The sequence below is a fragment of the Odocoileus virginianus genome, chromosome 23 (assembly GCF_023699985.2).
Source record: "Odocoileus virginianus isolate 20LAN1187 ecotype Illinois chromosome 23, Ovbor_1.2, whole genome shotgun sequence".
Classification (NCBI taxonomy): Eukaryota; Metazoa; Chordata; class Mammalia; order Artiodactyla; family Cervidae; genus Odocoileus; species Odocoileus virginianus.
The window spans coordinates 46,313,713-46,328,726 of NC_069696.1; the positions used below are offsets into that span (position 1 = coordinate 46,313,713).

Genomic DNA, 15,014 nt, shown 5'->3' on the forward strand with positions numbered 1-15,014 from the left:
ATGTGCACATAGCACATTATCTGGACACTATTTTCTGAGAAGAGAAATTGGTCCTTGAAGTTGGGTGTGATTTTTTTTTTTTCCTTTTTCCTTTTGGAAGCCAAAAGTGTTACCTGGAGCCGGGTCTGATGAATTAACTGCAAGTGTTTAATTTTTGGATATAAGGAAGTAGCTCTAAAGAAGAATTTTTGTTCATTAGCCTTAAAGTGCCCTCCTGAGTGGTACGGTTCATGGTGGTCATGCTGGTGGATGGCGTGGTGGTATCAAGTCTTTCAGGTAACCATGTTAGAGCCACGTTTAGCTCAGGTTGGACAGACTTCTGCAACAAGCCAGCTAGCCATTGTGTGAGGTCGTGCAGGTTGTACGGTCTCAACTCCATGCTGGTAGCATGAAAGCAGCCTTGGACAATATGTGAGCAACCAGTTGTAGCTGTATTCCTGACATTTTATTGGTGGGCACTGAAATTTTAATTTCATATCATTTTTACGCATCATGGAGTTATTTTTCTTTTGAATTTTTTTCAACAACTTCAAAAGGAAAATCCATTCTTGAGCTCATCGGGATGGTAGAAAGGTGGGCAGTGGGCTGGATTTGATCTCCGCTGGTACAGGTTATCAGACTTACGGCTAGATGGCAATAATTCTGCCCATGCAGGAGTGGGCTAGCCCGTGCAGTGTATTTTTATAGATTGTAGCCATAAATGGCTGAATGGGCTAATCAACAAGAGGGGCTGAAGGTGGCTGAGGGTCTGTAGCATCAGCTTCTGGTGTGGGCTCTGGTTAGTCTTTTCCCACACCAGCTACCCACCCTTGAGTGCATGCTATCACTTAAAGGTTAATTATAGCTAAGTAATACCCAGTCTTTGAAGTATTCTAAAGTAGGTGTCAGACTCCTTAGATTGCTCGTCTTACAAAGTTTAGCCTTGTAGGAGGATCCGAGCTGGAGAAAGGGGTGGCTCAAGGAGAATCTGCTTTTTCTTCTAATGGGAGAGTCTTCAGCATGTTTAAATGCTGATAGGTAGACTCCAGGGGAGGAGGTTGATCACGTGGGAGAGATGATAAACGATGGGGAAAGGGCAGGTGGGAGGGAGCCCTGGGTGGGCGTGGGTGGGCCTCGGATGGGAGGGTGTGAGGGGAGGCTGGGTTACGGTGCACACACACAGAGCTCAGGTGCCCCTTGCTCGGGGGGCGCTCCCTGGCTCAGCTCTGGGCCGCTTGTCCCTTCAGCAGTCTTGGGCTTTGCTGGAGATGATCCCTCATCCCTGGCTCTGCCCCGTTCTGGAAAAACTGGGCTGCAGAAGGTGCCATGGACTTGGAGACCCGAACTGGCTCTTCATGTCCGTAGAGCCTGCCCTCAGGTAGGGGCCCCTGCTGAGGGGAGAGCGGAGAGGCACAGTCATGTGGCCTATGGCCGCTGGTTCCGAAAGGAGAAAGCACACAGATACACTTTGGTTATCATGCTTCTGGTCGCTAGTCAGAGAGTTCTCCTCTCCTGCAAGCGCAGGGAGAAGCTGCTGCTTCACACTAGACACAGGGCCCTGTTCGTGGGCCAAGAAGTGGGCAGAGGTGGGAGGGGGATGTCCCATTCTGTGCAGGGTCACGCTGTTTGGTCCTGCTCTGCTTGCCTGGGTGTGCCCCCTGCCAGGGTCTCCATCTCATTCTTTCTTATATCTTCAGTATCTAGCACAGCGCTTGCCACATAGAGGTGCTGGATACGTACCTGTGTGTGTATATGTATGCATGTATGTATACATGTATATCTATGTGTATACATGTGTATCTGTATAGGTATGTTTGTGTGCATACATGTGTGTGTGTGTTTATGTTATTTATGTTTATATACATATATATATAAACAAATTCTTTGTGGCACCCTACAGAGTTTTGATCTAGGCTTACATTTTGTAGTACCTGAATTCTATGGTGAGTGATTTGTTGACTTAAGATATGAGAGCTCATTGAAACCAAACTCATAGGACCTGCCTCGACACCCCCAGAAGGGACCAGTCTTCTGGTGCTCCAGTAACACACATCCAGTGGTCATTCAGAGGTGGCTGCTTCCTGCTGGTGTAGACAACAGTGGCAGGCAGGAAATTGAGATTACAAGCTCAGGGTTTGGTTTTGAGTGGCAGCAGCCCATAGCGGGTGACTTGGTCAAGCTCTTGATCTGGGCGTACGTGATAAACAGAAGGGCCTTGGCTCCCATGTCAAAAGCAGATGGTTTGCTCGTTTGGCATTTTCCTCCGGGTCCTGAGGCTGCCCCTGTGACTGTGCACTGTGGGAACCCTGCCTGGCCCCTGTGGTCACGTGCGCCTCTGGCTCTGGTTCGTGTGTTTGGTTTGACCCTAGGAGGCTTGGGGAGAGACTTGTGAGATTCCATGTGTTAGGGCGCATACAGCTATCATTTTCCTTTTGCCTTTTGCTCACATTTCGGTCCACCTGGAGAATTCTCCACTTTCCATCTGGGTTGAGGTGTTCTGCCTTCTTGCCTTTTACAAAAACAATTTTTTTCTCTTAAACACTTTAAAAGGTATTAATAAAATATATTGAGGAAAAGGATTAAGCCGATTATAATTCTGTTACCCTTGAACAAATTAAAGAAAAAGTTTCATGTTAATTTCCAAATGCACATGTTTTTACATGCTTGAAATTTGTGGATGCACTGTTATATCTGCTATTTCCACTCACTGCCATTTTCATGTGTGTGTGTGTGTGTGTATAATACATTTATTTATGATATATATAAATAGGTCTATTAGGTAGTGTGTATTAGGTATATGTTTATATGTATAACACACATGTGTAATGGATACATTACACACATAATACACACATACATTTTATGTGTACATATATGTATTCTGCTCATACAAATCCTTTAATAATGCTTTAATATCTCTGGTTTAACAGGGACCTTGCATCCCTGTATTCTGTCATAGTATTATTGTCTACATTTGGTGAAGAAAGGCAGCAGCTGGGAAGTCTGAAAATGTATTATTTCATGCAAGTGCCTATCTCTTAGATCTGAACAAAATTCCTCCCAGAAGAGCTACCCATTAGAAAATTCTTACGACCTAATGAGTTTATTCGTATCCAAAACCCTCTCAGTAATTGGCTTGTGTTCTGCAGGTTCACAGAGATGCGGAGTCACAGCTGGTTTTGCAGGAGTGGAAGAAGGAGAGGAAGGAGATGAGGTAAGAGTGGCCTGTTGTGAACGGACTGAATCCTTCACTGTGGCCCTGCGCACTCAGCCCACATGCTTTCCCCAAGGCCGGCCTGAGGTGGGACTCGAAACAGCCTTACTTAGCTGCAGGGGGTGATTGTGACCCCCAGGATCCAGAACAAGCCAGCTGCCGTTAGTGATGAGTGACATTTCCTCGAGGCAGCAGCGAGCTCCCTCCCACTTTCCGCCCACCCCTGAGTTTGTTGTCTGTCTGTCCCTCCCTACATCCATCCCTCCTTCTGTCCCACTTAACTTCCCCGTTTGGGCAGCCAGCAGCCCAGCGTGGCCAGTGGGACAGTGTTGGAGGGGGCTCTGCACCGCAGTGAATCCTTGGGGCTCCTATGACGCTGGCGCTTATTTGTAACACTGCTGTGTTCGGCATGCAGTCACTTAGCTCGTGATGCTGACTGATGAAGAAAGCCCATCTGCTGCCAGATGGGTGTGTGTCTTAAGGGAATGGTTATTCTTGAGTTGTTTTTTCTTTTTATTAAACTATAGCTGATTTACAATGTTGTGTTAGTTTTCAAGTATACAGCTTCAGATTCTTCTCCATTATAGGAAAGATTGAATATGTTGAATAACGATATCAAATATAGTTCCATGTTCTATATAGTAAGTAAATCCTTTTTGTGTATGTATTTTATATAGTGTCTGTTCATTATATAGTGTCTGTTTATATAGTGTGTCTGTTTATCTCACACTCCTGATTTATCCCTCCCCCTCTTCTTTTTGCCTTGGTGCCCATAAATTTGTTTTCTCTGTCTGTGAATCTGTTTCTGTTTTGTAAATAAGTTCACTTGGGTTATTTTTTTAGATTCCACATATAAGTGATAGGTGGTATTTGTCTTTCTCTGACTTAACTTCACTTAGCGTGATAATGTCTAGGTCTGCCCATGTTGCTGCAGATGACATTATTTCATTTTTTTTTTCTTATGGCTGAGTAATAATCCAGTATGTGTGTGTGTATCTGTATGAAAAGTGAAAATGAAGGTGTTAGTTGCTCAGTCATGTCCGACTCTTTGCGACCTCTTGGACTGTAGCCTGCCAGGCTCCTCTGTCCTTGGAATTCTCCAGGCAAGAACACTGGAGTGGGTTGCCATTCCTTTCTCCAGGGGATCTTCCTGACCCAGGGATTGAATCTGGGTCTTCTGCATTGCAGGGAGATTCTTGACCATCTGAGCCATGGCTTGGCTCAGAGCATCTGGTGCTTAATTCAGGCTAGATGGTAAAGATTTTAAAGGAGCGGTTATTCTCAAGAGGCCTTGTGAACAGTTGTGCTTCCCTGTAGAAGCGGGTGCTGTGTATGTGGACAGGGCTGATGTGGCCATTTCCGCTCTCGTGGTCCCCCTCACCGCTCCTCAGGCGGCACAGCTGTCTCTAAGGTTTGGCGGTAGCGCTCACTGCCTGGTTCTGACCCCTGAGCAGTGGGCAGTCTGGTGGGACTGGTGTGCCTGGAAAGCGGGGAGAGTCCATTCCTCTGGGCTGCAGAAGCCACGGCTGTACTGAATTGATCCTCTTACCTTTCACCGTGTTGGTTATTGGGAATGTATTGGTTATTATAATGTGATTATTGGTCTGAAATGTTGGGTGAGAGGGTGATGGGCATATGATGCATATATGCTTATAATGCAGACTTCAAGGAGGTGCTTGAAGCTCTGTATTAGATGGCAGAGGTGTGCTTACATCGCTGTAATATAATCCTTAATCTCTTAGACATAAAGTACTTTCGAGTTTATGATACACTCTTGTTTCTCTTACCTTATGTAGTTCTCACTATAACCTCACAAGAAAGGGGCCTTGATCCTGTTCTATAGATGAGGGAAGTTTGAAGACTGTGGGAATATACTCCATTTCTGTGAACTTTCAGAAGTGGCTCTGGCACCTTCCATTTTTGTTTGGGAAATGGGGTGTGCATGTTTAGGGGCTCACAGCTTGCCTCTGGAGCCTTCAGCTGTGTTCTCTCTACTGGCCTAAGTGGGGAATGTGGTCAGAACCATTTTGATGGCTGAACAGACTGTTTTCCCAATTAGAAGTCAGGGCTGCTCTAGGCAAATTTGAGTCCTATGCATATGAAGTAGGAAGTCAAGAAACACCTGGAGCAACAGGCAAATTTGGCCTTGGAGTACGGAATGAAGCAGGGCGAAGGCTAATAGAGTTTTGCCAAGAGAATGCAGTGGTCACAGCAAACACCCTCTTCCAACAACACAAGAGAAGACTCTACACATGGGCATCACCAGATGGTCAACACTGAAATCAGATTGATTATATTCTTTGCAGCCAAAGATGGAGAAGCTCTATACAGTCAGCAAAAACAAGACTAGGAGCTGACTGTGGCTCAGATAATGAACTCCTTATTGCCAAATGCAGACTTAAATTGAAGAAAGTGGGGAAAACTACTAGACCATTCAGGTATGACGTAAATCAAATCCCTTACAATTATACAGTGGAAGTGAGAAATAGATTTAAGGGACTAGATCTGATAGAGTGCCTGATGAACTATGGATGGAGGTTCATGACATTGTACAGGAGACAGGGATCAAGACCATCCCCAAGAAAAAGAAATGCAAAAAGGCAAAATGGCTGTCTGAGGAGGCCTTAAAATAGCTGTGAAAAGGAGAGAAGTTAAAAGCAAAGGAGAATAGGAAAGACATACCCAATTGAGCGGAGTTTCAAAGAATAGCAAGGAGAGATAAGAAAGCCTTCCTCAGCGATCAATTGCTAAGAAGTAGAGGAAAACAATAGAATGGGAAAGACTAGAGATCTCGTCAAGAAAATTAGAGATACCAAGGGAACATTTCATGCAAAGATGGGCTCAATAAAGGACAGAAATGGTATGGACCTAACAGAAGCAGAAGATATTAAGAAGAGGGGGCAAGAATACACAGAAGAACTATACAAAAAAGATCTTCACGACCTGGATAATCACGATAGTATGATCACTCACCCAGAGCCAGACATCCTAGAATGTGAAGTCAAGTGGGCCTTAGGAAGCATCACTACAAACAAAGCTAGTGGAGGTGATGGAATTCCAGTTGAGCTATTTCAAATCCTAAAAGATGATGCTGTGAAAGTGCTGCACTCAATATGCCAGCAAATTTGGAAAATGCAGCAATGTCCATAGGACTGGAAAAGGTCAGTTTTCATTCCAGTCCCAAAGAAAGGCAATGCAAAAGAATGATCAAACTACCACACAATTGCACTTATCTCACACGTTAGTAAAGTAATGCTCAAAATTCTCCAAGCCAGGCTTCAGCAATACATGAACCGTGAACTTCCAGATGTTCAAGCTTGTTTTAGAAAAGGCAGAAGAACCAGAGATCAAATTGCCAACATCCGTTGGGTCATCAAAAAAGCACATGAGTTCCAGAAAAACATGTATTTCTGCTTTATTGGCTATGCCAAAACCTTTGACTATGTGGATCACCACAAACTGTGGAAGATTCTTCAAGAGATGGGAATACCAGACCACCTGACCTGCCTCTTGAGAAATCTGTATGCAGGTCAGGAAGCAATAGTTAGAACTGGACATGGAACAACAGATTCCAAAAAGGAAAAGGAGTACATCAAGGCTGTATATTGTCACCCTGCTTATTTAACTCATATGCAGAGTACATCATGAGAAACGCTGAGCTGGATGAAGCACAAGCTGGAATCAAGATTGCCAGGAGAAATATCAATAACCTCAGATATGCAGATGATACCACCCTTATGGCAGAAAGCGAAGAACTAAAGAGCCTCTTGATAAAAGTGAAAGAGGAGAGTGAAAAAGTTGGCTTAAAGCTCAACATTCAGAAAACTAAGATCATGGCATCTGGTCCTATCACTTCATGGAAAATAGATGGGGAAACAGTGGAAACAGTGGCAGACTTTATTTTGGGGGGCTCTCAAATCACTGTAGCCATGAAATTAAAACATGCTTACTCCTTGGAAGAAAAGTTATGACCAACCTAGACAACATATAAAAAGCAGAGACATAAAAAAAAAAAGAGACATTACTTCGCCAACAAAGGTCTATCTAGTCAAAGCTATGGTTTTTCCAGTAGTCGTGTATAGATGTGAGAGTTGGACTATAAAGAAAGCTGAGCACCGAAGATTGATGCTTTTGAACTGTGGTTTTGGAGAAGACTCTTGAGAGTCCCTTGGACTGCAAGGAAATTCAACCAGTCCATCCTAAAGGAAATCAGTCCTGAATGTTCATTGGAAGGACTGATATTGAAGCTGAAACTCCAATACTTTGGCCACCTGATGTGAAGAACTGACTCGTTTGAAAAGACCCTGATGCTGGGAAAGACTGAAGGTGGGAGGAGAAGGGGATGACCGAGGATGAGATGGTTGGATGGCATCACCGACTCAATAGATGTGAGTTTGAGTAGACGCCGGGAGTTGGTGATGGACAGGGAGGCCTGACGTGCTGCAGTCCATGGGGTCGCAAGAATCAGACATGACTGAGCGACTGAACTGAAGTGTATGAAACAGTGATTAAAAATTTTTTTTTATTGAGGTATAGTTGATGTACAATATTATATTAGTTTCAGGTATACACCATAGTGATTCAAAATTTTTATGGATTTTGTAGCTTTTTTAACTTTTAATTTTATATTGGAGCATAATTGATTAACAGTGTGTTAGTTTCAGATGTACAGCAAAGTGATCTAGTTATATAGATATGTATGTATAACTTCCTTTTTAATGTATCTTAAAAAAAATTTTTTTTTTGGCTGCACTGGGTTTTTGTTGCTAGGTGCGGGCTTCTCATTGCAGTGGCTTCTCTTGTTGCAGAGCATAGGCTCTAGGGTGCTCTGGCTTCAGGAGTTGCATTGTGTGGCCTCAGTAGTTGTGGCACATGGCTTAATTGCCCAGTTGCATGTGGAATCTTCTCAGACCAGGGATCGCACCCATGTACCCTGCATCGGCAGGTGGATCCTTAACCACTGAACCACCGGGGAGGTCCTACATGCATCTCTTCTCTGTGAAACAGTGATTTTGGTGTCATCTGATGTCAGTAACTAAAAGCAGAGCTTGGGGGAGTCACACTGTTGCTTTGCTCTTCTCTCCCCTCTCCAGGGAAATGACCAAAGGTTTCTTCAATGCCCAGTTTGGGAGCTTGTTCCGCACAGACCAGAACCCCACGTACTTCCTGCGGCGCCTGTCGCGGTTTGCTGACATCTACATGGCGTCCCTGAGCTGCCTGCTGAACTACGACGTCAGCCACACCTTCTACCCCCGGCGGACCCCCCTGCAGCATGAGCTGCCCGCCTGGTCCGACCAGCCCCCAGCCGCCCGGCTGCCGCTGCTGCAGGAGGCCCAGGCCAAGTAACTGGCGGCCCCACCACCCCTGGGCACCAAAAGCCAGGACCGGTGATGGCCCCACGCTGGGCAGACTCTGCGGGGATGTGAGCATCGCTTTCGGAAATGATACAGATAGTCTTAGTGACACCTGTTTTGTACATTACTGAGGATACCCCCTAGCTTGTGGAGAAGGGAGCTCACAGCTCGCAGAGCCCGCCCTCCTGTGCACGTGGGGAGGGGACAGCGGCTGGCCTCCTGTCGACACCCTGTGATCAGCCTTCTTGTTTCCCAAGGTACTGTATCCAGCATCAGACTTCCTGGGATGGGGAGTCTTCTTGATGCCTGCTCTGTATTCCAGCAGGTGACGTTTTGAAACTCTTCTTAACTCTTCTGTGGAAAGTGCTTGGAAAATGCTGAACACGCACAGACAGTGCTGGACCAGTGAAGTGGGTCCACCGATGAGCTGCTGATGCTTCAGTGGGTGCTTGGATAGCGACCACGGTGTCGGCGGCAGGGATGGACCCCAGTCGGCCGCTGGTTCCCAGGCATCTGGAACTAGGGCTCTGGCGCACTGGTGCCTCACTTGACAGCAGACTCAGCCTCCCTGGAGGTCTTATGTGAGAAAGAACAGGAGAAGCTGCCAATCCTTGGCCTTGATTGTCCTCAGTACCCATTTCCTGTGTCTTGCCCCACTCGGAGGAAGGACCGTGGTGCCCCAAGTGGCGGGCGGGTTCACTCTTTTCCCTCCGAAAAGGAGGACAAGGAGAGAAAAGCTTCTGGTTTAATGTCCTGCCAGCAGAACAGACTGTAGAATGAGGCTGCTACATGCGAACGCACGGGAGGAACCAGTGCGTTTGTGGTGGGTATCCCCGGGCTTTATAACCCCTGATGCCACCACCACATGTGTGTTGCTTGAACCTGCTCATCGGAGGATGGAAAGTGAAACGAAAAAAATGTCCTCATAATTTAGTGCTGTACGGTGATCCCCCCCGCCCCCCCCCCCCCCCCCCCCCCGCCAGGTGTTTTGCAATCTTGTTAAACTGTGTGTTACCAGAAATCATCCTCGTTGGAGGGCAGTGAGCAGATGCCTTCTCTCCTGATTCATCAGCCGAGGAGAGAGGCGTGAATCCAGCCGGAGCGAGGGAGGTGGCCCTCTCTGCTCAGCCGTCTCCTGCCTGCTGCCTTTAGACTGCTTTCCTGCCACGCTTACGTGTCTGCTTTGGGGATTTCTTTAGTGTCTGCGTTTAAGGTGGGAGAGGATCAAGGATATTGAGGCTGAGAGAAACAGTTGGAAATAGCCTCACTGAGTGAGTGTTCCCATTTCTTTCTGAGGACAGGGCAAGTGACACCTATCCTTAAGCCTGAAGGATGCAGGTGGCGGAGGAAAGGGGCTTGAGGAGAGACTGCTCGCTTATTTGGCATTTTTAATGGGTTTGTGTGGAGCCAGCTGTTGAGGAGATGTGAGCTTGGCCTGCCACAGGCTGCCTGCACGCGTGCAGAAATTAGGTGACTTCTATAGCATGTTGTATAACGTTGCGTGTTTTAATGGGACTGTTGTTGTTTAGTTGACTCTTGGCGACCCCATGAACTGTAGCCCGCCAGGCTCCTCTGTCCATGGGATTTCCCAACCAAGAATACTGGAGTGGGTTGTGATTTCCTTCTCCAGGGGATCTTCCTGAGCTGGCAGTCAAACGCACATCTCCTGCATTGGCAGGTGGATTCTTTACAGACTGGGCCACCAGGTGTACCTGTGATCTTGTCTTGTATTTAACTAAAATAGTGAAGGTGACTCTCTAGACCTAATAGGCCCAGTTGGCCTTTTTTCCCATTGTTACAAACACAGGTGTCCATCCCTTTTTCAGGCTGCAGTAGGCACTTTGCTGGCTGTTTGTTACTGCCTGGGGGTTTTAAGCATCAGAGTGCATTGGAGACTGGCATTTCAGGGGTGCAGGTGGTGCCCACAACTGCTCAGTGTTGGGGTCATCAGAGGATATGCTGGTGCTCTGGGCTGATAGTTTCTGCTTTGGAGAAGCTGGTGAGGAAGTAGGTATTTTAAAACTTTTTCTAATCAGGTATTCATTGGATATCTCCTCCATGCCAGTGATAGGGTGTTTTATTTACTCAAGAAAGTTGTTACTCAAAAACATCCCAGTACAGCTGTTTTTACTGCTTTCATGTATGTCTGGGTTAGGAGTCCTAAGCCTGGGGCGAGAAATACATTTTCTAGGTGTGTGAATAAGGAATTTTAATGACTTATCACCAATTAAGGTTGAGCAAGCTCCAGAAGATAGTGAAGAACAGGGAAGCCTGGTGTGCTGCAGTCCATGGGGTCGCAAAGAGTCAGACATGACTGCGCTTCTGAACAGCGGTGGCCGTGGGACACGGCGGTGTTGAGGTCTGTCGGGCTGGCGCACGGTCAGGGTCAGGGCGGCCGTCTCCATGTGAAGGACAGAGGGCTTCGCTTTGTCTGTGCTTGGTCGTTTTAACTTGTCACTGTCGTGACTCAGCTGGGATTCAGCACCCTCTACAGCTTTCTGTTCCTCCTGGCTTATCCTCTAGCAAGCCCGCTGATGAATGCATTTGGGTGCAAGGGAAGGGAGTCTATTTTCTACCACTTAAAAGATCAGTTTGGAAAGTGATCAGAATTAGCTCACTTGAAAATTAGCTTGCACATTGAAAAATATTTTCCCTTTTTAGCATCAGTTAGACTGATTTTCTCTGAAGGATATGAACAAAAATTCATAGTCCAGGAGCTGTCTGTGTCCCTAAGGCTCACCATAGCTATAGCCGGTTGCCCTGGAAGGGACCTGCACAACTGGTTTTTCCAGAATCATTTTTTTAAGTAGATGAAACCTGGCTTTTAATATATTTTAGGAGTTTGGCTTAAAGCTCCCACTTTCCTCCTAACATAGCCTTAAAAAATTTTTTTTTTCTTTTAAAAATTCCCTTCAGCTCCACTAATGCCAGCTAACACAAACCACCTGTTACTGATTAAGGCCCATCTATGACTAAATTCCTAGTTGCTTTGAATGCATTGGTCCTCTTAATTAGTGCCACAGAGAAATACAAAGTCCTTTTTCCTGCTAGCTAATTTAGCTTTGGGTGAACTAAATAGCTTCCCCCACCCCTTTTCCTCCCCAGAGGCCTCTAAAGCAGCAGAGAGTGCACTAAACGCTGAAATTGGATCCACTCTGCCAAATGCTCATCTGTTGCCAAAAACCCACTTGGGGGCCCTGGTCTGCAGTGTGCTCTCAGACTCAGTCTGGCCAGAGCCAGGGAGGGTTCCTTGATTGCTCTATTCAACTACCAGGGAGCCTGTGATGTGCTGGCTTAGCACTGGTTTCCTTTTGTACCAGTTTCCTTTCTTTTCCTGTTAGCATCTGGGAGCGAGGCTCCAAGTCTAGCTTAAGTGAAAAGTGAAGTCGCTCAGTCGTGTCCGACTCTATGACCCCATGGACTGTAGCCCACCAGGCTCCTCTGTCCATGGAATTTTCCAGGCAAGAGTACTGGAGTGTCTCTTTGTGATCCCCATGGACTGTAGCCCACCAGGCTCCTCTCTCCATGGAATTTTCCAGGCAAGAATACTACAGTGGGTTGCCATTTCCTTCTCCAGGGGATCTTCCCGACCCAGGGATCGAACCGGGGTCTTCCCGCATTGCAGGCAGATGCTTTACCATCTGAGCCACCAGGGAAGCCCCCAAGTTTAGCTTAGCTTAATTTAGCTTAGCTTACCTTTAATACCCTGGTGGATTGAGCAAGAAAAAGGGAGTGAAGTTTCCCTAATGCAAGGCTCAGCACACTTTCCCTGTCAAGGACCAGACAGTAAAGACTTCCAGCTTTGCGGGCTGTTTCCTGCAGCCCCTCCTGTAGGACTGGGCCTGCCTGTGGTCCAGGGCAGCCTGGCCTCTGAAAACAGGCTGCAGGCTGGATTTGGCCCTTGGGCTGTGGTTTGCCAACCCCTGCATCAACAGATCGTGTGGGTGGCCATGATGAGATGATGACTTTGCTGAAAGTGTGCAGGGTGGTAAGCAACAACAGATACACAGTCGTGTGCAGCCAGTGGAAAGAAGTTCGGTAGGTAAGGTCGCATCTTCCCCTACGAGCTTCTCTCTGGGCATATTCACTCATGTGGCCAGTGGTAAAATACTGTGTTTCGAGCACATGGTTTGACTGTCAGTTGTGTGACCGAGTGGCCAGGCTCGGCACTCGTTGAATATACCTCTCATTGCGCTCATCTGTGGTCGTGCTGGTAGCGTGTGATGGGCCTGGCTACCCTGAAGACCCCGAAGGACTTTATCCCCCAGCTGCTGTGGGGGTTGGTTCCTGCTGGGTCACTGTAGCTGCTGGCTCAGTCTGCAGCTGTGGGTCCTCTTCGGGAGCTTCCCCCGATGAAGAGTCCTGCCTCGGATGAGGGTGTGGTCAGACTCCCTCCCTGGAGCAACTCTGAAGGCCCATCGGCTCTTTCCTGCCCCCCGCCCTTGCCCAGGTGAATCTCAACGACAGTTCCCTGTAAACTTCCTGCATGAGACTCCCCACCTCATGCCTGCTCTCTGGCACCGACCCACAACACTGCTCTGTACTTTTCTACACTGCAGCCTTGACCTCTGACTTAGGACACTGTTTTCTAATTATTTAGTAGAAGGACAGATGGTGCCTGTTTAATTTCAGGCACGGGTAAATGCAAATTAGGTAGACTTGCTATTTATCCTGAATGTGAATTTGCTATTTATTCTAAATATTGATTTTATGTTACATGACATCGAACTTACTGCCAAATAAAAGTTTGAATTGTATTGTCCGGTTTACCCTCAGTCATCTGCTTTTGTGTGCTTCAGTTAGTGGCAAAAGTCATATCACATTCTAATGTACCCAAAAAAGAATATCCCCGAGAAAGGGGGCAAAAGGTTGATGGTTCATTCCTCACCACCCTGGTCTCTCCACCCTCAGCAAAGCACACTTGCCTGTTCTCAGAGCCTGAAGACCATGTAGTTAAGCCACAGAAGGAAAATGAGTGTGAATCTGGCCTTAGGTGGGCAGCAGGTGCCCCACCTAGAATTTCTGTCTCTCACAGACAGTTCCCTCCTTGAGAACAAGGAGAAGACAGTGATCCACCTGTTTGTCTGCAAAGTACCAGGAGAATGTAAAATTGGAAGCAGTGTTTTAAGAGAAGAAATACTGATTAATACTGAATTAGGAATACATGCTGTGAAGTCAGTTCACTGTTGGGTTTTGGATATATTTTGAAGAGCCTTTTTAAACTGTTCGAATGTGTTTAAACTTAATATCCTTGACCTCTCTTTGTGCCAGGACCTTCATCTCATTCACTCCTTTCACGGGTGCCTGCTGTTTTTCCTTTTAATCATGTACCTTTCTGTCCCCTTGATGGTGGAGTTGGAGGACTCACTAGTGAATCCATCCCACGGTCCCCTCGGGGAGCGAGTTCCTGGAGAGCCAGCATTGCCCCATCACGGCACATTGCCCAAGAGGAGGTGGTAAATCATTCCTCTGCGTGAAATGGGCATTTCTTCCCTTCCTGGAGTTGTGAGGAAGCTTCTGAGACTCTGGGGGCTTCTGAACTTTGGACATGGCTCAGGAAAAACCCTGATGATTTGGAACAAAGTTGTTTGGGCTGTGAGGGCGATGGAGGAGGGTCTGAGATCTGCTCATCCCAGCCTTTCCCATCTCCATTTCCCAGAGAGGGCTCTCAAGCCTGGCCAGTGCTATCCATGGGGTAGCTTGCAGAAGGGTGGTGGGTGGGCTGGAGGGACTTGGTTGTCATATTGATGGAGAGGCTACTTTGGGCCTTTTGAGGGTCATCCAGCCTTGCACAGAGTCCTGCATGGAGAAGAACTGGCCCGATTCTGGACATTTAATATAAATGGAATCATATGGTACGTGATCTTTTGTGTCTGACTTCTTTCACTATCATGTTTTCAAGGTTCATCCATGGTGTTGCATGTATCAGTACTTAGTTCTGTTTTAGGGTAGAATGCTATTTCATTGTGTGGCAAGACACGGTTTGGTTATTCATTCGTCAGTCAGTAGACATTTGGTTTGTTTCCATGTTTTGGCTGTTACGAATAATACTAATAATGCTACCTCTATAAGTTGTCGTAAGGACATGTGTTCATTTTTCTTGGGTCTGTACCTAGGAGTGGAATTTCTGAATCACATGGTAATTCTGTCTAACTTTTTGAGGAACTGCTGGACTGTTTTCCACAGTAAAGGCACAATTTTACATTCCCACCAACAAAATAGAAGGGATCTGGTTTCTCTACACCCTCGTGGATACCTATTCTTGTCTGTGAGGCCATGGCCATCTTCATGGGTGTGAAGTGGTATCTACTTGTGGTTATTATATCTTCTTCACACAAACAAGCAAACCAAACAGAATTAAGAAAGAAGCATTCATAATGCAGATGTTGACTAACTAACAGCCCTAATGAGCCCTAATGAGTTGATTTTACTTTCAGAGTTTGACCCTTCCTATGGGAACTGGTTGA

General features: G+C 46.5%; 1 protein-coding gene across 1 annotated transcript in view; it reads left to right on the forward strand.

Moving 5' to 3' along the window:
• NT5DC3 (5'-nucleotidase domain containing 3) overlaps window positions 1–13,304 on the forward strand; it is a 71,197-nt gene extending 57,893 nt beyond the window's left edge. The window contains exons 13-14 of the mRNA XM_070454037.1: window positions 3,129–3,193; window positions 8,287–13,304. Of these exons, the coding sequence (XP_070310138.1) occupies window positions 3,129–3,193; window positions 8,287–8,539 (318 nt within the window). The 3' untranslated portion in view covers window positions 8,540–13,304. The remainder of the gene's footprint in view (window positions 1–3,128; window positions 3,194–8,286) is intronic.
• The last annotated feature ends 1,710 nt before the right edge of the window (window positions 13,305–15,014 follow it).